This window comes from Miscanthus floridulus, chromosome 1 (assembly GCF_019320115.1).
Source record: "Miscanthus floridulus cultivar M001 chromosome 1, ASM1932011v1, whole genome shotgun sequence".
In the NCBI taxonomy this organism is placed as follows: domain Eukaryota; kingdom Viridiplantae; phylum Streptophyta; class Magnoliopsida; order Poales; family Poaceae; genus Miscanthus; species Miscanthus floridulus.
The window spans coordinates 145,468,360-145,488,968 of record NC_089580.1 but is presented as its reverse complement, the minus strand read 5'-3'; the positions used below and the strand labels follow the sequence as shown (position 1 = coordinate 145,488,968).

Below are 20,609 nucleotides of genomic sequence, written 5' to 3'. Positions count from 1 at the left end.
CCCAAAGTGCTGACTATCTGGGCGGCAGCCGGCAGCCCGGCCGCTAACCGGAGCCACTCCTTAGCATTGCAGTTGGACCCATTTTATTTGAAAAAAAAATAGAACTAATTTGAATGGATTGGCCCAGGTGTCAGAGATCCCACGTATACTTTTTGGCCCATTTCTTCCTTGTTCGACTATAAGATGAGCACCTCGGTTGCCGCCTTCCTCCCCTCTCAACGGACAGAAAGCCACGTTAGCCGAGCTCCTCTGCTCCCCTCGTGGCCGAACAGGCAGAGCGACCAGTCTCCAGAGCGCTCCCCATGGCGTCAGGAGCTGCGGCGGCCCCTGGCGTTCAGGTGAGCGTCCGTCCATGCCTATCTCACCTCCCCCTAAAGTTCTCGAATGCTCTTCGATCCCATATCATCATATGAGCTGCTAATTTGGTTGTTAGGTCGTGTAATGCTAACCCCTTGATTCCTCTGTTCTTTCCAGACCGTGGTGCTGAAGGTGGCCATCCACTGCCATGGCTGCAAGAAGAAGGTCCGGAAGGTGCTCAGGAGCATCGAAGGTGCGTGCGTAGCAGTCTGAAAATACATGCCTTCTCGCGCGAGTCGGCAGGCTTTTGCATACATTTTGGGCTGTTTTGGCTGAAATTAACGGGGTGGTTCTGGTTGGTGATTGTTTTCAGGCGTGCAGAACGTGACGGTGGACGCCTCGCAGCACAAGGTGACTGTGGTTGGCACCGTGGACGCCGACACGCTCATCCAGAAGCTGTACAAGTCCGGCAAGAAGGGAGAGCCCTGGCAGTGCCACCCGCCCGCCAAGAAGACCGAGCCCGCGCCGGAGGCCCCGCCGGCTTCGAAGCCTGCCGGTGAAGGCGGCAAGGACGCTGCTCCTGCTGCGGCCGCGGCGGACAAGAAGCCGGAGGAGGCGGTGAAGCCGGTGAAGGTGAAGGAGCCGCAGGGCGAGAGCTCCGAGGAGAAGAAGAAGAAGCCGGAGCAGGAGAGCGGGGCCGCAGAGAAGAAGCCCGAAGCAGAGTCAAAGGAGGCGGAGAAGAAGAAGCAGCCCGAAGCAGAGTCAAAGGAGGCGGAGAAGAAGAAGAAGCCGGAGCAGGAGGGCGGGGCCGCAGAGAAGAAGCCCGAAGCAGAGTCAAAGAATGAGGAGAAAGTGGAGGCGAAGAAGGACGGCGGTGACAGCAAGGGAGCTGAGACGAAGGCCAAGGCCGCAGCAGAGCCGGCAAAGGAAGCCGCCGCCGCTGCTGCCAATGACAAGGACGAGGAAAAGAAGAGCGACAAGCCCAAGGACGCCGGTAAGGCGGAGCCTGCCGCCGTGACGACGGAGAGGTCCCTGCCTGAGCCGCCGGCGCCGGCGCCAAAGCACGCGTACGAGCAGGAGTACCGCCACCCCTACTACGCTCCGCAGCCGGTGGTGAGCTACCACGCGTCGAACCCGAGCTCGAGCGTGTCGTACACGTACTTCGCACCGCAGGCACAGCCGGCGTACTCCATGCAACAGGCACACCCGCATCAAGCGTACTACTCCGTGCACCAGCCACAGCCGGAAAAGCAGTGGTCGCCGTCGTACCTGTACATGCCGTACCCGCACTCGGCGCCGGCGGAGCCTTACTACCAGCAGCAGGACCACTACAGCCCGCCCGGGATGCACGCGTCGCCGATGCACGACTCGTACCGCATCTTCGACGACGAGAACCCCAACTCCTGCAGCATCATGTGAGATCGATCGTGTTGGTCGGCGCCGGCCCGGGCCCGGACGCCGCCGGCCGGCAAGTAGACGGGGAGGCGGCGCCGCTACCGCAATAGTGACCTCTCTGTGGTTGTAGGTGGAGTAGCCTGTTACTGCTCTCTTCCACTTATTAGTATAGAGGTCAAACCTCTCTCCATGACAGAGCTTTTCTTTTCGTTTCCTTTTAATATCTTTTTTTACTGTTCTAATCAAGTAATTAGAGCATGTAATTGTAATGAGATACGTACGCCTTTATCTGTATATAATGTTCACCGCGTCTATATATGCCGGCTACTAGAATTTTGTATATGAGCCACCACAAATACATACAGTATATAACAGATTATACATATACGACTAATAGTTTTTTTTCTATAGATAGAGAAAGGCAAAGGCGTATTTGTATCTTTTTAGAGATCCCGAACATTTCCTGGACATTTTATTATTTACTATATACTCCTGAGAAAGAAGAGAAGCAAAGGTTGCATTTGCAGAGAATAGCCTTCGCCTTGCTGATTCAGCTCGTCAGCTGAAACATCAGTCTTGGACCTGCCATTGGTTAAAAAAAACTTAAAAAAGAGGGTCTTTGGACCTGCCGTAAGCTGGATGATTTTACAAGTCAGGTGGCTGTGGTCTGTTTGGAATTCGCTTTCCGGCAAAAATGTGTTGCTCCATCCTCCTTATTAGAAGTAGCTATATGAATATTCCAAGCCTAGTCCTCTCTCGGTTATTCAATTAGGAATCAAACATGTAACATCTCATGCAACTGCGGATCAGAGCATCCTGATCGAGAACCCTTATATAATAAAATTCTCGCTAAACCGGAAGAATTTCTCTCTTATCCAAACACCTCTAGCTAGGGTGGTTACGTCGGTCGCAAGTATGTAACCCTTTTACACTAAGCGACCGATATATGTCACGAGAGACGTGACACGAACCAGAGTCCATACTTTTTCGCTACCTCTACCGCGCCACAATTTAATCGCTGATACTAACCCCTCTTCTTTTTAGCTGATGGGCAACACAAGCACGATAATGATGATTAATTTCAGCGTGATAGCTCAGCCGGCGAAGGGTTAAGCACCCGGCCAAGCTGGCCGGTTTGTTTGAAGGCCTTTTAATACATCAGGTGGGGCTTTGTCCACATGCCAATGATTCATCCCTGCGTGCCTCAGCCAGCAGGCTCATCACATGATTTATATATAAAGAGGAAGAGTCCGGTCGCTAATAAGTAATCACACCCCTCAAATCTACTACTAATCTAACCTAATTATTTGTGGGTTGAGGAGCATGATGAGAGCTAGCAGCAGAGAGTGAAGGAGGGCAAATCAGTGGGGAGTGGGCCCCGTGGAGTGTACCGGATATTAGTAGAGAATCAGTGGCCTAAAACTTAATGCTTGCTTGTTAATTGGGCACTTGGGTTTGGGAGTGAGGAGACAATAAGCATGTTCGCTTGTTGGTTTCAATCAGGGTTTATCAATCAGTCAACAGTGTTTTTCTCTTACAACAAACTAGCATCAGTCAAGTTTATCAGCCTAGAAACAACTGGTGAACAGACTCAAATGATGCAACGGAAGTAGGGCGAATGTGCTGAGACAGATGAGGTCACAGCTCTGGTAGTTTTGGTGGGAAAAAGAAAATTCAGCGAAGACAATTTCTAAAGGGCACGTGTGGTCACCCATCGTGGATTTATTATACGTGTGCGTACACAATTCCTGACAGGGAGTTGTAGTTCTTCTTTCTAAGTACTTCTAAATTTATATATAGGAGTTTTTGCAAGCGAACGCTAGATCAGTTGATCTGGCTGTGCACTTTGTATCCTGTTGGCCAGAGTTTGAACCTTCTGGGGGTGGATTTGTTGGTTGGAGGAGGCGTAGTTTATCTGCGTATTGAAAAAAAATCTCATCGTCTGCCCCACGCTAAAACATAGGTATAAGAATGTCTTCTTCTTAAGCACAATGACTGAGGCTGTCTTATCCGGCGGGTCAGAGTTTTTTTTTATATATATAGGAGTTTCATTCATGCGTTCGATGCATGCGTACAAACACGTATCAGCTTCCCAAGGTAATTGTCCTGACTGATTTTCTTTTTAAAAAAAGTTTTGGTGGTTTGTTTGTGCCTGTCAATTGACTCAAAAGCATGCACCTGCTGGCTGGGCTCCCCTGCCCCGTTGGTTAGTTGTGCTTGCTCGGCCTCTACCTATATGGAATTCAACTACTACTATTCCCTCTTGTTGTTTATTTGGCAACTCTGTGACTACTATTCAATCCAGCATATGAGATACAGGCGGCCGTCTGTTCCATCAGCAGGTGGGTGTTCTCTAATTAAAAGTGTACCTATCTGGGCTAAAACCTGTGATTAGCGTTTGGATCAAGCGGGAGCTATAACTGTACCTGAAAACTGCTACGCTGTTGGTTTCCTTTAGGTGCAGCAGAGTCGGCACATGGCGTGCCATGCACCAAACAGCAAAAAGATTCGTCGGTTTCGCTGATTCATTAATTTGGCTGAACGTCTTTTCTTTCTTGAATTGAAACCAAACAAGTTCCTATGTAGTACAGGACAAAACGTCCGGAATATCATCGCGTGTGCCAGCACGACGCCAATTGCCAAAAGTACAGTGCGCGCGCCAGTGTTGGCAACAAATGCCTTGGCCGTGCCTAATGATCTCATCAGCGTCAGTTTTGAGCTGGTACCAATTCACCGAAAAGCTTATACCGGAGACTCCACTCTCTCGATCTTTTTAGGACACATCTATGTGTAAAGTTTGGCCCTTGCTCATATAGGAGTATATGCCAATGCCAGATCGCCATTGTGCATATATATTATATAAATATATATACAAGCAGCATTTAGGCAATCGTCTGAGCCAGTTTGGTATGGGTGTTGTACATTGTGCACCACGCCCCACCGATTCAGCACCAACAGCGACAGCATTCCCGCCGGTGACACGCTGCCACTGGTGCTGGACGAAACCTAATTCTGAGGGGAAGTGGGCGGGGGAAGGGATAGGATAGGATATGGTTGGTGCAATAGCTCTCGTCCGCACGATGGATGTTGGCCTGCCTGCCATTTTCTATCCTGTTTCCGAGAGGAAAACCCCTAGAATTCACACAGTTTCAGCGTGGACCGCGCGCAGGCCGGCCGGCCTGGCGCGCGGCGGGATCCTCCACCTCCAGCAACTCGGTCGCTGTCGCCAATGGCAGCGGCGGATCGCAGGGAGCCAAGGAGGCGTCGTCGTCGGATTCCTTGGGACGAACGGGGCCAGCCATGAGGCCCCAAACGTGTCCTGCTCAGGTCAAATTCGCGCCAGATCCCCAGAGATCTCGTGGAGCCTTGGTGGTAGCCGCGAGCTCATTCGTCAGTCATGGGCAACCTGCAGTCGGTTCAGGCACTTTGGCTTTAGTAACGTAAAGCTTATGCCATTGTCGGCTTTCGGTTAAGTATCATGGTAGGTCTAAGCGCTAGCTGCAAGCCTGCAACTGCAACTGCAACAAATCTTACTAGATACAATGGTCCATGCTGCTATGTCGCAAACCACCGCATCACACACGCTGGATCAGCAAAGGTGACTTTTGAGTCATCCTTTGGGCCTCTCATGCATGCTGCATCCCTCTTGATCGATTCCTTCACTTAGCTGTTTGCATGATGGAGAACGCGAGGTGAGGGCAATGGGATTCGGTCGGCGATTCTAGCATGCCCCAGCTGCTATTCACTATGTAACTGTTAGACGGTGCACGCCCTTTTTGCAGATTGTGACCATCTATCATAGATTAGTTTTAATTTTATAATGTTAGGTACCGGTAAGGCAGAACGTTTATGACCTGTTTGGATAATGCAGTTTTAGAAAAAACACAGTACTCGGTTAGAGTTTATAAAACTAAAAAAACAATAGTTTTAGCAATATCATGGTTCTTATAACCATATAAGATTTATTACATGAAAACACTTTGCATTGTGGCTTTTTGAAATCCCAAATAATACATTTTGCATTAAATTTCAAGTCAGACGAAAAGATTACAATTGATTGGTGCATTTCCAATAAAACAAAATCTTTCTTTACATACCTTGAACTACGTTCACCTTTCATGATTTTTTCAGAAAGAGCTAGAGTTAGCTCCCCCCCCAGCACATCCAAAGAACACTCAAAATATGACTTCAAATCCATATCCGATGAACAGCTACATCTGACCAAACATGAAAACAACCTCGTTTCAGAATGTGCTAGTCTGATAATCTCCATCAATCAAGACCCAACAATAAGAAGAAGAAAGATTAGTGCGCAGGGACGACAATGGCCACAATGATTTGCAAAATACTCAACCAATTGGTCCCTACCAAACAGTGGCGGATGTGGGATGCGGGATAAGGGGGGGCTAAAACAACAGAGATGTTGATTTGCACGAAGATTTAACGGTGAAATCAAGTTTTTACTACAGTAATTAGCATTGAAATCAAGAAATTAGGGGGGGCTGGAGCCCCCCCCCCCCCCCCAAGCCCCCCCCTTTGGATCCGCCACTGCTACCAAAGTATCAAGTATATATACATGTACCTATCTGAAAAAACCTTTCTAGTACTAACTAAAGTGGTTTGAAATTTCTCCGAGCTCGAAATATCGCAATCTCCCACCATGATCTAAAATAGCCCGTAGTGTCTCGTTGCGAGCCGCAACCACCTTGCGCAACAAAAATTTTGTTGGATGCCTTTACCATGTGGAAAATAAAATTCTCCGCTCCACACATAGCGTGGTTCATTGTTGCCTTGCTTTTGGAGTTGCCAGTGATGTTGAGAGCACCGTACAATCGGTGGCGAATTTAGTTATTTCGCTGATGTGGCGTTCACAATGGTCGTCCAGGATTTTTTTATCATTGTGGGGAAAAAAAACTTGTGATTTAAGAGAAGATTTTTGGAGCCTTTTTCATGAATGGTTTGGTTGAATTTCCCAGTCGATTGTGCTCCACAAGTGTAACACCCTCGGTGTTACACCCTAAATCAATTACTAAATCATGTCATGAGCATCATGTTTATGTGTTAATGCATGTGACAGAATGTGTAGATAAATTTCTTGTAACTTAAAATGATCAATAAAAATGCTAAATGAAAGTTGATTCAATAGCTCATGTATATCAAGTAGGGTTGAAAACTAATTTTTATTAAGAAAAAATACTATAGAACATGTGTGTGATACTTAAAAAAAGTTTGAAGTACAAACTTTGTAGATGACAGTGAAATACTTGCTGTCGAAAAATGATATTACTAGCTAATATTTCTACTTGCCTATAAATTGCAAATTGAAATCAATTTCGGCACAAAACTTAAAAAATTTCCAAGTTTGTCAACAGCTAGACATTGCTATGTTTAGCAAATTATTTTGAGAGATTGGGTATCCGCCACTGCTACCAAAGTATCAAGTATATATACATGTACCTATCTGAAAAAACCTTTCTAGTACTAACTAAAGTGGTTTGAAATTTCTCCGAGCTCGAAATATCGCAATCTCCCACCATGATCCTAAAATAGCCCGTAGTGTCTCGTTGCGAGCCGCAACCAGCCTTGCGCAACAAAATTTTTGTTGGATGCCTTTACCATGTGGAAAATAAAATTCTCCGCTCCACACATAGCGTGGTTCATTGTTGCCTTGCTTTTGGAGTTGCCAGTGATGTTGAGAGCACCGTACAATCGGTGGCGAATTTAGTTATTTCGCTGATGTGGCGTTCACAATGGTCGTCCTAGGATTTTTTTATCATTGTGGGGAAAAAAACTTATGATTTAAGAGAATATTTTTGGAGCCTTTTTCATGAATGGTTTGGTTGAATTTCCGAGTCGATTGTGCTCCACAAGTGTAACACCCTCGGTGTTACACCCTAAATCAATTACTGAAATCATAGTCATGAGCATCATGTTTTGTGTTAATGCATGTGATAGAATGTGTAGATAAATTTCTTGTAACTTAAAATGATCAATAAAAATGCTAAATAAAAGTTGATTCAATAGCTCATGTATATCAAATAGGGTTGAAAACTAATTTTTATTAAGCAAAAATACTATAGAATATATGTGTGATACTTAAATAAAGTTTGAAGTACAAACTTTGTAGATGACAGTAAAATACTTGCTGTCGAAAAATGATATTACTAGCTAATATTTCTACTAGCCTAAAAATTGCAAATTGAAATCAAGTTCGGCACAAAACTTAGAAAATTTCTAAGTTTGTCAATAATTAGACATTGCTATGTTTAGCAAATTATTTTGAGAGATTGGGTTAAGACTCCGTTCGCTGGTCTGAAACTTGGCTGAAAAATACTATTCCGGCTGGTTTGTTGGAAGAGAAAAACATTGTTCGGCTGGTTTGGTGAACAGTAACTTGTGAGTGGGATCAGCCGGCTGGCTGGATGAGTCCAGACCAGCGAACACCACCTAAGAGGTGGTGTAGTGTGATGGCTCGATTGGGTAGTCTCATATGCCATCTTGAGTATGGTGAAGATGGTTTAGGTCCTCGAGCAATCGTTTAGTTTTTATAGGCGCTTTAAAATTCGTACACGACACGGTCTCGGGCTGGTTGGCCGCGTGGGCGTGGTCGCCACGCTCGGGCACTCGGCGTCGCCGCGCTGGCTGTCCGCCGCGCATGCGCGCTGCCGCACGTGGCTGACCACTGCTGCTCTGGCCTGAGCTGTGGCCTGGCCGCCGCTGGCTCCTGGCGCGCGGAGCCGCTACCGCTGCTTGCGCAGCCGGGCGATGTGCCGTCGGCCCCACCGCGCTGCCGCACTACGACTCGTCCCGCTACGCAGCAGCCGCGGCCGGTGCCATCGCCTCGCCGTCATGTCCGTGCCTCCCTCTGCATCTCTACGCCGCTGCCGGCCCAGTGCGTTGCCGCCTCTGCCGCGCGCACGTGGTCAGACTCACCGTCACCTTGCCATTAATAGCACTGCGGTGCGCGGGCCACACCGGTCGTGAATGCACGCGCCCGTCTGCTAGCGCCTACGCGTGGGCATCCACGATCATGTCGACCGTGTCCCGCCAAGGCGAGGACGAGCCGAGCTCACGTACCACGCCCCGTCTCTCTCTTTCTCTCTTTCTCCTTGTGCTGCCGCCGTCAAGCCACGCCATCAAATTACCCTGTGAACGATTACCTCTATTCAATTCAGTGCATTCACAGCTTCACCATCATGTCCTCTCGCTGTCCGACCATACCCAGTATTGAACCATGCAAGGCCAAGCTCCAATTTAGAGTTTCTTTCGCCACCGTGTCATTAAGACCACGCTCGGCCATTGTCGAGGGCAGCCCTTTGTTTACACCGAAATTTGGGAAGAAGAACGCGGGAAACTCAAAGCTTCCAAGATTATGCCAATCAAGGAATCGATTGCATAAGGATCTATATCAGCTGATTCAGATGCGGCACTGGAATCAGCTCTCTTTGAATAACGTCAGCAGATAACGACAATGAGCTACGGTTGGCGTCGAGAAATACATATCGAACTCTATAAAAAGGAAAAGATTAGGGTCTAAGTTATCTTAAGTTAGGGATATTTTCTTTTATACCAAAGATTGTAATGAGTCGTACTTGAGTAGGATTCATGCTTAGGCTCCGAATATAAATATTGGACCTCGGCTATTATAAAAAGGACATCCAACCAATCAATACAAATTACTTTTTGGCTTTACGCCAACCCTTAGGAGTAGGAGTAGTGTAGATCTCGGTGAGTTCTTCAACAAGCAGGGCTGCATCGGTTCGGTCGACCTCCGGCTTGTCTGTAAGTACCGTCATGGCTTATACTTTTATTTGTATGGCTGCATCCGTTAAGTTCGACCTCCATTGCGAACTCTAGTATAAGCTAGTTATCAACTCTTATCTAGTTCAAGTACGGCTACATTGGTTAAGTTCGACCTCCACTGCTCGAATTAGATTAAGGTCAAGTTATCGGCTCTACCTAAGGGTGACGTCCTTCGGATAGATTCATTAAGTTACCGATCTTGCTGATGATCTTATTGCCATTAGTTTTTAGCAACATCAATCTGGCCGATCGAGATCGATCTAGATCGGCCTCATATCCTTTTAGTCCATCGTTTATTTTGTTACAATACGATGTTTCTCACTCCAAATGACGGGTTATGTTTCATCGGCTGTTCTACTTCGATCTTGATCGTGCGTAGTATGCGGTTAAGGTATGTCAGATCTTGAGGACGTTTGCTGGCTAGTTAAATCTCGTCTATAGTTCGCTATTATGGCCTGTAACGATCCAGTCGATCCCCACTGATGGCACTTTAGATCAGAGGATGCTAGTTGGAATATTTGTTTTCGATCAGGCATGACCTCGACTGTTTGCTATGCCTGCATCGGCTAAATAGCCGATCGCCCGCACTTCAACGCCTATAGTGTGTCTTCATGATTCTGTTAAATATGAATAGATCTATTTACTTTAAAGGTTTGATTTGTTGTCTTTATCACGGCTGCCATCGATCCAGTTGAACCCCACTGTTAGAGATAACAGGTTAAGTCTGATTAGTTCATAGATTTGTCTATGTTAAATAGTCAATTGGTCACGTGCTATAGTCCCCTTTCCACCTGAATTAGCTATTTCAGCCAATTCGTTTGAGCTTTCACACATATAGCATATCTTTTGGAAAGTCTATCAATGTATGGGTGGTTTTACAGATTCTTCAGTTTTAGTTTGTTATTATCATCATAGCTGTCATCGATCCGGTCGAACCTCACTGTTGATGGTAACAGATTAGATTTAGAGCATTTGGAGATCTACTTGTACTAGACAGTCAATTTGTTCGCATGTTATATCCTTTCTCGTTAGATTCATCGGCTCAATGCTTTACACCGGTAATACCCACCTAGCTGATGATTTTACTTAAATCTGCGTGCATCGTACCTATCAACATAAAATCAATCACAACCCACAGGCTTTACAGTCTTTAACAGCCGATTTCTTCACGTATCAGCCGTTTAGTCGATTTTTCCCGTCTGGCTGCTCCCCAAGTAGCACACTTGGCACTGTCTGGGCAAAAACCGGCATGTTCCACCTTAAATTACTGATAAACTTTCTCTTCTTGTCAATTGCAGGTCAAATTGACTGGCAGCCTCGGGAGGAAATAGTGTTAGTACTTAGTCATAATTCGAGAGAAGTTCGAGGTCTCTTTTGCAAAATCGCCAGCATGCGTGGGATTCCCCCGCCGCGGGCCGTCTCGCGTTACAGGCCGGCCTCGCATGGGCCGCACTACGGGCCACCGCGCGGGTGAATTGTTTTTCTTTTTCATAATGAATTAGAAATAGTTTTCTATTTTAATTTTTGAGCTAATCTTTGGTAAATCATATAAAATCATGTAGGTGTCCAAAAATTATGCAACAAATTTTGTTAGGTTTCTAAAAGTGTGCTCTATCTATTAGTGCATTTAGTTCATATACATACATGTTGATACCAGGAGCTATTAAATCATTTTGAGAGTGCTTAATATTATTATGTTAAATGTTGTAGGAATTTTTGTGGTAAATTGGAGATAGCTTTAGTTCTAAAATTTTTATATTAGTTTTCATGTATTATTATGTGCTCACTGTAATTTTGTAGCCCTAGAATAGACTACTTAATATGGTAGCTAAATACCCATTAAGGCTAAAGGAATAATAGCATGATGTTGGTTTATAAAAGTTAAGTACTTATAGGGTAAGCTTGAAATATATTTGGTAGAGATAATGATTAGCTTAGTATCTTAGTCATTAGAGCTAGCTTAGTAGCTTAGCATATGTATTCTTATTTTAAGAGTTGCTGTTGCCAAAATACTAAGTGTTGCATCATCATTGCATGCATATAGAGAATGAGTTGGTGGAGTTCATGACTGCCGGAGAGTAGGAGTACAAAGAGGTGATCGAGGAGTACGAGGAGGAGGTCCTCAGTGCAAGGAGGAGGTCCCAGAGCCATCACTGACTAACTTAGCTGACTGCCCTGCGTGCCCAAGGCAAGCCCCAGAGGCATAACCCTTATTTTGAACGATCACTAGGATTTATATTAAAACTACATGCATAGATGACCTACCCTGAGTCCTAACTAGCATAGGATCGAGTAGTTGCTATGCTTAGGCTATCGATAGCATGAGTAACCTACCGTTACTCACAATAGTTGACTTTTATTATTACTCTCATGATAAAATGGTGAAAGAAAATAGAGACCGGGCAGGGATATGGTACGAGGTATTGGTGGGTATAATAGGTTGTGTCCTGCGGCCAATGGGGCATATCTTGGTTACACTATTTTCCCTGTCCATGTCGGTTAAGGACCATCCGTTACTGTAGATTCTAGTCAGGTCACAGACTTGCTTGAGAGTAGAACAAGTGCTTACATAGAATGGTTAGCTAATGAACTAATCATGACTGCTAATAAAATACATACATAAGAATTCAGTACTAGTAATGCTTTTCGCAAAAAGGTGTAACACCTTTAGTGTTACGAGCTCATTTAGCACCGAGATTTAGGCCTAAGAAAAATTTCCGCAATGATTTTCTCAGATTTTAAAATTTAAAATATTTGAGCTTATGTTTAAATGCCATTTTTGGCAAACTATATTGAGCAAAGTAATTAAATAGTGCTTAAATATTTTATCTCTATGGGTGAGTGCGAAGTATGAACTTTTGTATGAAATAATTATTGGTGGAAGTTAATCGGGTTAAAACTTAAAATAAAATAAATAGGAATGAGAGTGATATGTGGAGAAAATATTTTTATACGTAAGGTGGGGCCCGCTTCTTGGCTTTTTGCTCGGCATAGGAACGCTCGGTAGCCCACGCCCTGCTGCTGTCCTTGCCTCACTGCCTTCTGGCCGCTTGAATACGGTGGTGCGCCCCCTGCTCTGAATCCGTCAATCATCCCTTTTATTTGTGTCACGCCGCATTGTCGAGTCATTGTTTTATCTTTCTTTTTCTCCGCTTGTCTACGTCGGCTTGTCTCTTGTCTGTGTACTGGACGAGCATAGCAGCTTCATTTACTTTTCCTAGCGTGGCGTGCAGCGTAGTCACTGGCATTGCAATTATGCACCGTCCTCCCATCGTGGCTCTACATTGCAAAGTCTCCCCATCCATCTGCATCCTTACTTCCCGACCCCTACTTTTGCTTCTATATCTGCCTTGCTTGCCTCTTGTCTACACTTGCCGTGTCGAGCTCTGCCTCGAGCCATGTGGCTGCCCGTTGTCGTCGGCCCTCCCCCTCGCTGCGGAGGTGCGTGTGAGCCCACGGTCCCATGCTGGACCACAGCTCTCAGCGCCGCCCTCCCTTCCCCACAGCGTCCACGCCATCGTCGTGCTGTGCCACCAGGCCGCCCATCACCACCTTCCCCAGTGAGTAGCCATCGCCGTTGTTCTGTTGTTCCGCTGTTCGCATCCACCGCGCGCCGGGCCAGCATCTCCACCAGCCACCGTTTCCCCCTCGCCTCTGTGCGCCTCTTCACCGGGCCTACCATGGCAAGAGTCCCGCCATGCTCTCCTACCGGCGCAGCCCTAGCTGGCCGTCACCAACATCGCCGTGGCCATCGCCTGGCCATGGACGCCACCATCTCGGGCCACGCCCTCCTCCCTATGTGCCCACAACACCATGCTGGTGCTCCCTGCTCCCTGCTGCCTCACGTGAGCACCTACTGGGACTGCAACTGCTGTGGTCATGCACCACCGTTGCACCAGTCCACCGGTGCCGGCCTTTTCCCCACACGCGAGCCCTCTGTCCCCTCTAGACCAATGCCCTCCCGTGCACCCGTGTTGTAGCGCCGCTCCTCCCTTCCGTGGCCACTTCCCTCAAGACACGCGCAGCTACGGCACCAGCGCGTCCCCTATCATCAGGCCACCGAGGAGGTTCGCCATCACCCAGAGGATGGCCACACGTAGCTTCACCTCGCTTTGAGGCTCCTCTGCGCCACCGTTGCTGTGCCTCCCACCCACCATCATTCTCCCTTCCTCTCGCGAGCGTGCTAAACCGAGTTGCCCCCACATCATCCTGCCGTCTCCTCCAGCAGGGAGCTGCTGTTTGCGCTCAGCTAGGCCACCATGACCACCAACTCTGCCTCCATGTCGGTTCTGCCACCGCTGCGCAACCACCCGAGCCTTGGAGCACCATCGTCGTGGCCTGCTACCGCTGTTGCGCCCTGTCGGCCGTCGGCGCTCGCAACCACCACCAGCGCGCGGTGGCCGCCCTCGCTGCCCCTGCGCACCGCCTCCGTCGTCGTCGGCCACCACCCAATACCGAATCAGCCATCAACCAATGGCTTTGCTCCATGCTCTATTTTGAGAAGGTGAGAAGGTGAGGAAGCGCAAATAGGATTCTTATCGGGTTCATTTCGCAGAAGTGCTAGACTCATAACTTTACAAGAAAGGGCTTAGTTAATTCAGGAAAGTCCAAGGGTCTTAGTGCAAGATTTCCACCGTGCCTGGGCTCGGCCATGCTGGGCCAGTCTGCTGCACTGTGCGTGGGCTACCGTTGGGCCATCGGCTGTGCTAGCTAGGCCGCTCACGTACGTCCCTGCGTTGGGCCGCTGCATCCGCGCCTAGGCCACCGTGCCCCGCCGGGGCGGCCATGGGCCGCTCATGCCGCGCGCACGCCACGCCCCACCTAGGCTGCCTTGCTGCTGGACCTGACTGAGTGGGCCGCTGGGCCGATCCGGTGGCCGCTGGCCTTTTAGCTTTCTAAAGCGATTGCTAATTTAGTTTAGGGAATACAATTGTAAAATCAATATAAATTTGTGTAGTTGTCCAAAAATTAGGAAACTAATTTTGTTAAGTTTCTAAAATCATGATCTATCTATTAGAGTAATTGGTTCATCTAGTTGGTGCTGTTTTTAGGGTTGCTCTAATTATTTTAAAAGGTTTAATATTGTTAAAGTGTGAACTTGTAGGAATTTCTGTGATAAATCGGTGATAGTGTTGACTCTAAAAATTCTACAGTAAATTACTAATATTATTAGCTGCTCATTGTAATTTTTGTAGCTCCAGAATAATTAGTTTGCTAGGTAGATAATGATGCCCTATTTCGAATAATGATTAAATCGATAGAATAAAATAAAGAAACAACTTGGGTTTGTAGAACTAAAACATTGGTTGGAAAGTAACGCCTTATTCGACAACATGAATACGTAGACCATCGTTAGAGCTATCTCGTTAGCTTATGAGGCGTGATCGGATTTCTAAGTATTTCGGCTGTCGTTGATTATTTACATCTATGCATTTGCATCAATGCATATCATATAGGTATGGTGATGGATCAACGGATCAATTGAAGGATGATTGGGAATCCAAAGATGGTGTAATGGTATTCTCTCCACAAGACGATGCAATGGGTTTTCTATTCAGTTGATGGTGGATGATCTGAAGATGCAGATACTAACATTTTAGTATATATCTTACCTAGGCAAGCCCAGATGCATAACCCCTACTTTTCTGGACTTTAAATTATATTTGTGCATTAAGTTTTAAGGAGTTGAATAAAACCCACTTGCATATATATATATATATATATATTTATCCTATGAGTCTTACTAGTATGACAGGACCGTGTAGATTGCTATGCTATAGGACTCCGATAGAAGTCGAGTGATTGCCTATCTCTCACGAGAGATAGGAAATATATTACTGTATTATTATCACTTGGAATATATAAAATGGTGGAAAGGAAAATGGTGACCGAGCAGGGATATGGTTTGGGTATTGGTGGGTGTAAGAGGTTGTGTCCTACGGCCAACGGGACATAGCTTGGTTACACTGTTTTCCATGTCTGTGTCGATTAAGGACCGACCGTTGCAATGGACGCTAGGCAAGTCACAGACTTATTATCACGAGCACATACTTAGGTATGGGTGCTTGGAAGACTTGTTACTCTTTTGTCATGGGTTTCAGCTCTTTCCGGACTGACTCTTATGGTGGTTTTTGGGTTAGGAGGTCCTTGCACCGCACTGTGTTCGGGACTCAGGGGCAGGGGCGTGGAGTCCTAGTTTGGATGGGGACTTGGACCCCGTGACAGGAGGGTAGTGGGTTGGTCCTGCTGGTGCCTGGGATACAAGCGGGACATATGTTTTCAGGGTACCCAGCTAGGGGCATTGATTCGCGAATCGCGGTGTTTTGGTATAACTTGTCTAAACTCTAGCATCATAGTAAGACCTAGAAGATGAAAGAAGGTAAAAGGAAATCTGATTGCTTACCACCTGCTTAAAAGTAGCACATGTGCTTACATAGAATGGTTGGTTAACGAACTAATGCGGCTGTTAATAAAAATCAAATATAAGGACGTATGTTTAGTAGTGCTTCCTGCAGATGCAATAAACCCACAACCTGCAGATGCAATAAACCCACGAGCCAGATAGCCTTGCATATCCTTGGAGTCTTTGCTTTCCTCCTGTCGGGTAAGTCTTGCTGAGTACAATTGAGTACTTAGGGTTTTATTTTCCCCTGTTGTAGGTGACAGGTGGAGGCTAGAGCTGACCTTTGGGTGTGGATTCCTCCTGGTGGGCTTAGAGAGAATTTTCTTTATGCTGTGATCATAGTTTTATTTATAACTCTCACCAAATATTTTATTAAATGGAAGTTTTATAATCTGTTGTCATAATTTATATATTGATGCTTCATCATGTCATGAATAGATATTTATTTCCGCTGTAATTCTGATCACATGTTTATATTCCGTTGTTCAATTAAATTGTTCATAACTCTGATAATACGATTACATTCCGCTATTATAAATAATAAATTCTATACTCTGATGTTACATGTAAAGTGATATAAGAAATGGTTAAGAATGATGTAAGCTTTATTCTCTCATTTGTGATCCTGATGAAAAAATGTGGATTTTTGGGTTCTTCCTTGGGGTGTGCCCGACGGAATAGCGTAATTTAGTGTTCGCCCTTGAGTACTTAGTGTCTAATGGAAGATAAGTACTCCTGGGAGGCATTAGATTAGGCGGTTCTGCCACAAGTGATATCAGAGCATAAATGATGAAATAAAGCTTCAAAAACCTTTCCTAAAATAAAATTTGACAACAAATTCGTTTCAAAAGAATATGACGTCTTTATGCGAAGTGATATAAGTAGCCCTATTACTATGGTTATGTATCTAGGATAGATGGCACTCTGCAAATTTAGGTAGACTTAAGCAATTTTTCTGTAGGTACACTGACCTCGAGCATAGTCCGATAGTATCGACTAGCTACAGGGAGAGAACGATGTGCCAAAAAATCTAAGAACGGTTGCTCTATATGTTGGCAACGATGGAATGACGTATAGGACATGCATTCATGCATATCTTGTTTGTGTATTGTAGCGCTCGTATTACTTGCAGATACGCCATCCATTTGTGTCACGTGTGTCGTATTGTGCACGACTGTAACACCCTAGTGTTACGATCTGTTTTAGCGCCGTGATTTTAGCCTCAGTAAAGCTCCAAAACGAGTTTCTCAAAAATTTTGATTTAAACTATATGGGAAACGATAAGCGAAGCTCGCGTAAATTAGTAAACCGTGTAAAAGTTACGACGAATGAACGTGCTCCAAAGCCAAGTGCTGTTACGACGTTATATATATAAATAACAGTGTCTGTGTCAGAAGCATGTGGTCCTGTTTTCGAGTCAACTCGTGTCAATTTCACCGCGCTGTTTTGTTTTGGTGAAGTTGGCCGAAACCGCACACGTCTCCCTGCCACTGCGGTCTCCTTCTTCGTTTTTCTCTGCTAGCCGTGTCAGACTCACAAGCCTGAGCCTCGTCCTTCCTTGTCTCTGTCTGTCCTCTTGGCGTGCTCTCTGCCTCTACTGTCTTTTCGCATTAACGCCACTGTCTCCGCGTCCGTCCTCTGGTCATGTACGGCGTTGCCTACGTCGCATCGTCCCCTTTTCCTTTCTTTTCTTCACTGCTGCCCCTTTTTCCTTTGCTTCGGAGGATGCCAGGCTGTTGTTTCTCTGTGCCCGCAGCGCTGCTCCTCCCATTCCCGCGCCGAGCACAGCACTACGTGCGAGTGCGCCCCTTCACTCCGGTCCGCGCCGGTGCCGCCGTGGCATAGCCCGGATGCCGTCTGCCGCCGGAAGCGCCCTACCAGCGCTGCACCTGCTCGCCTCCAGTGCCCCGTGCGCCCGTGCTTCGCCGTCGTGCCCCACCGTCGCTGGGCGTCCGCTCCTTGGCCCTGCACGCCAGCACCGCCGCCGTGGCACGTCCGCGTCGTCTGGGCCGGTTCCCCCGTGGCTTCACAGTGCCCGCGCGCCGGTGCATCCACCGCCGTGGAGCTCCACTCCGCATCACCCTGCCCAGGGCCACGATCGGTCGCGTTGCTCATCCGGCCGCAGCACCACACCACCGCAGCCCGCAGCGCCACCCTCCCTGCTCCTTCGCGGCTCCACAGCGCGCTCGTGCCGCGCCCGAGCACTACTGACTACCGCTTTTCCTGGCCACGCCCGCCTCATCATGTACGCATGCCACCACGGTGCAGTCACCATGCGCATGAGCTGCCTCCATTTTCCAATTTCGCGCAGCTCGGGATACCCCAATCCAATTCCTTGCACTTGCGGCTCACTAAGGAAGCTAGCTAGACGCCCAACCGGCATCGAGAACCAGCGGTGCGCTGTTGTCGGCCATTTTAACATTTCCGTCACCGCTGGAGCAGGGCGAAATTGGGGGTAAGGTCCTAATCATCAGTAGTGGTTTTATTGTTGGCATCGGTAGGCTTGTTTTGACCCCCTCTGTCGGGTGCTCACCTTCCTTCGGCCAGGGTCCTCGCCGGCGACATGGTGGCGTGTCCGTGTTTGCCTTGGAGCGCCGTTGCCCTGGCCGCTCACGTGTGGCCATGCCGGCTCTACCGCCCTTCGCTCCAACCGGCTCTGCAGCGGGATTCGCGGTGAGTCCCTGATGCTATTCCGCCACCTCCGCCTTTCCTTGAGTGCGTAGGTCCACCGGAGTGGGTGCACCATTATCGTCGTCCATGACTGCTCGTGGGCAGGCATGCTCCTGCACACCGCCGCCCTTGCCACGGGTCGTTGTGGTCCTGTGTGGCCACACGGACCCCATGCTGGCATTGCGCCACTCGCGGCTAGCGTTCCATCGCCATCGAGCATTTTTCTGGCCGGGTTTGGCTGCCAGTCGGCAAGTCCGGTGCCGTGCTCTGTTCCAGGGACGGTCGGGGACTTGGTAATGCGAAGACAAGTAATTTCGGGGCCCTAAATGCAAAACTGGTGACTGAAGTAAATAGTGTCAACAAGCGTAATACGAATTAGAGAGACGACGAGGTCTCTTTTGCTAAATAGGCGTTTCGCCTGGGCTGTTCATGATGCGTGGGCCGCGCGCGCGCGCCGCGTTTCGCCTGGGCCGGCCTGCTCGGCGCCCTACCTGGGCCACGCATCCACTGGACCGCAGGCCGCACTGCTGGGCCACCGGTTGCGCTGGCCGCTGGGCCGGCTGGTGCTGCCGCCTGGGCTGCTTGCTCGCTGGTCCAGGCCAAGCTGGGCCGTTTAATGACTGGCGGCCTTCTTTAGTTTGTAGAGTATTTGATAATTTAGCTTATAAAGTGAGCTTGTAAAATTCGTAGAAAATAGCATAGGAATCCATAAATAGCGAAACCAGTTTTATTAGTCCCCTAAAATCATGCTCTACATGTTAGTATATTTTGTTCACAAAGTTTGGCAATATTTTTGGGAGCTATATAATTATTTTAAAATGCTAAATATTGTTAAAAGATGAACTTGTAGGAATTTTCCGAATAAATAGGTAATAGTGTTGACTCTAAAAATTTGACAGTAAACTACTAATATTATTACCTACTCACCATAAACTTTGTAGCTCCGGAATAACTAGTTGCTAATTAGATAATAATGTCCTATTGCGAATAAAGAAACACTTTGGTTTATATAACTAAAATAATTATTGGGAAATAACCCTTGTGCGGCAACATGGATATGTAGCCTAAGTACGGTCGTCGTTAGAACTAGCTCGTTCACTTGAGAGACGTAGAGCGTATGTATACGAGTCATGATTGCAGTCAGTTGATCATACCCTTGCAATTCATTACATTGCATATCATGATAGGGACGTCGATGGATCATGGAGTCATTGGTAGTTGTTGAAGAAATGGTGCTTTTGGAGATCATGTCGCCATGATGGAAAGCTAACTTCTAATTACATTTTACCCAGGCAAGCCCCGGTGCATAACCCCTACTTTCTGCAGTTTAAATTATATTTGTGCATTAAGTTTTAAGGAGTTGAATGAAACTCACTTGCATATATATATATATCTTTATCCTATGAGTCTTACTAGTATGACAGGATCATGTAGATTGCTATGCTACAGGATTCCGGTAGAAGTCGAGTGATTGCCTGTCACTCGCGAGATATAGGAAATATGTTACTATATGATTATCACCTGGAACATATAAAATGATGAAAAGGAAAAATGGTGACCAGGCAGGGATATGGTTTGGTATTGGTGGGTGTAAGAAGTTGTGTTGCTGCGGAGGCGGGGTCATAGCTTGGTTACACCGTTTTTCCCTGTCTAGTCGGTTAAGGACCGATCGTTGCATATGACTCTAGGCAGGTCACAGACTTATTATCTCTAGCACGTACTTGTGTATGGGCGCTTGGAAGACTTGTTGCTCTCTTGTCGCGGATCCGGCTCTTTCCAAACCGGCTGTTAGGGTTTTATTTTGGTGGAGGAGGTCCTTGCACCGCACTGAGTCTGGGACTCAGGGGCGGAGGCTTAGAGTCCTAGTTTGGACGGGGACCTGGACACCTAGGATAGGAGAGTGATGGGTTGGTCCTACTTGTGCTCGGGGTACAAGCGGGGCATGTGTTTTTGGGGTACCCAGCTAGGGGCATTGATTCGCGAATCGCCGGGCTATCCGGTACGGCTTGTCTGCGGTTTAGCATCGTAGTAAGAACTGAAG

The 20,609-nt window shown here is 47.2% G+C and overlaps 1 protein-coding gene across 1 annotated transcript; it reads left to right on the top strand.

Annotated features, from left to right (window-relative positions):
• The first annotated feature begins 209 nt into the window (after positions 1-209).
• On the top strand, positions 210-2,032 carry LOC136497020 (heavy metal-associated isoprenylated plant protein 35-like). The gene is made up of 3 exons (XM_066492807.1): positions 210-338; positions 475-550; positions 671-2,032. Exons 1-3 carry the CDS (start codon positions 303-305, stop codon positions 1,714-1,716), a joined length of 1,158 nt encoding a protein of 385 aa, XP_066348904.1. The 5' UTR covers positions 210-302; the 3' UTR covers positions 1,717-2,032.
• Positions 2,033-20,609: the final 18,577 nt, after the last annotated feature.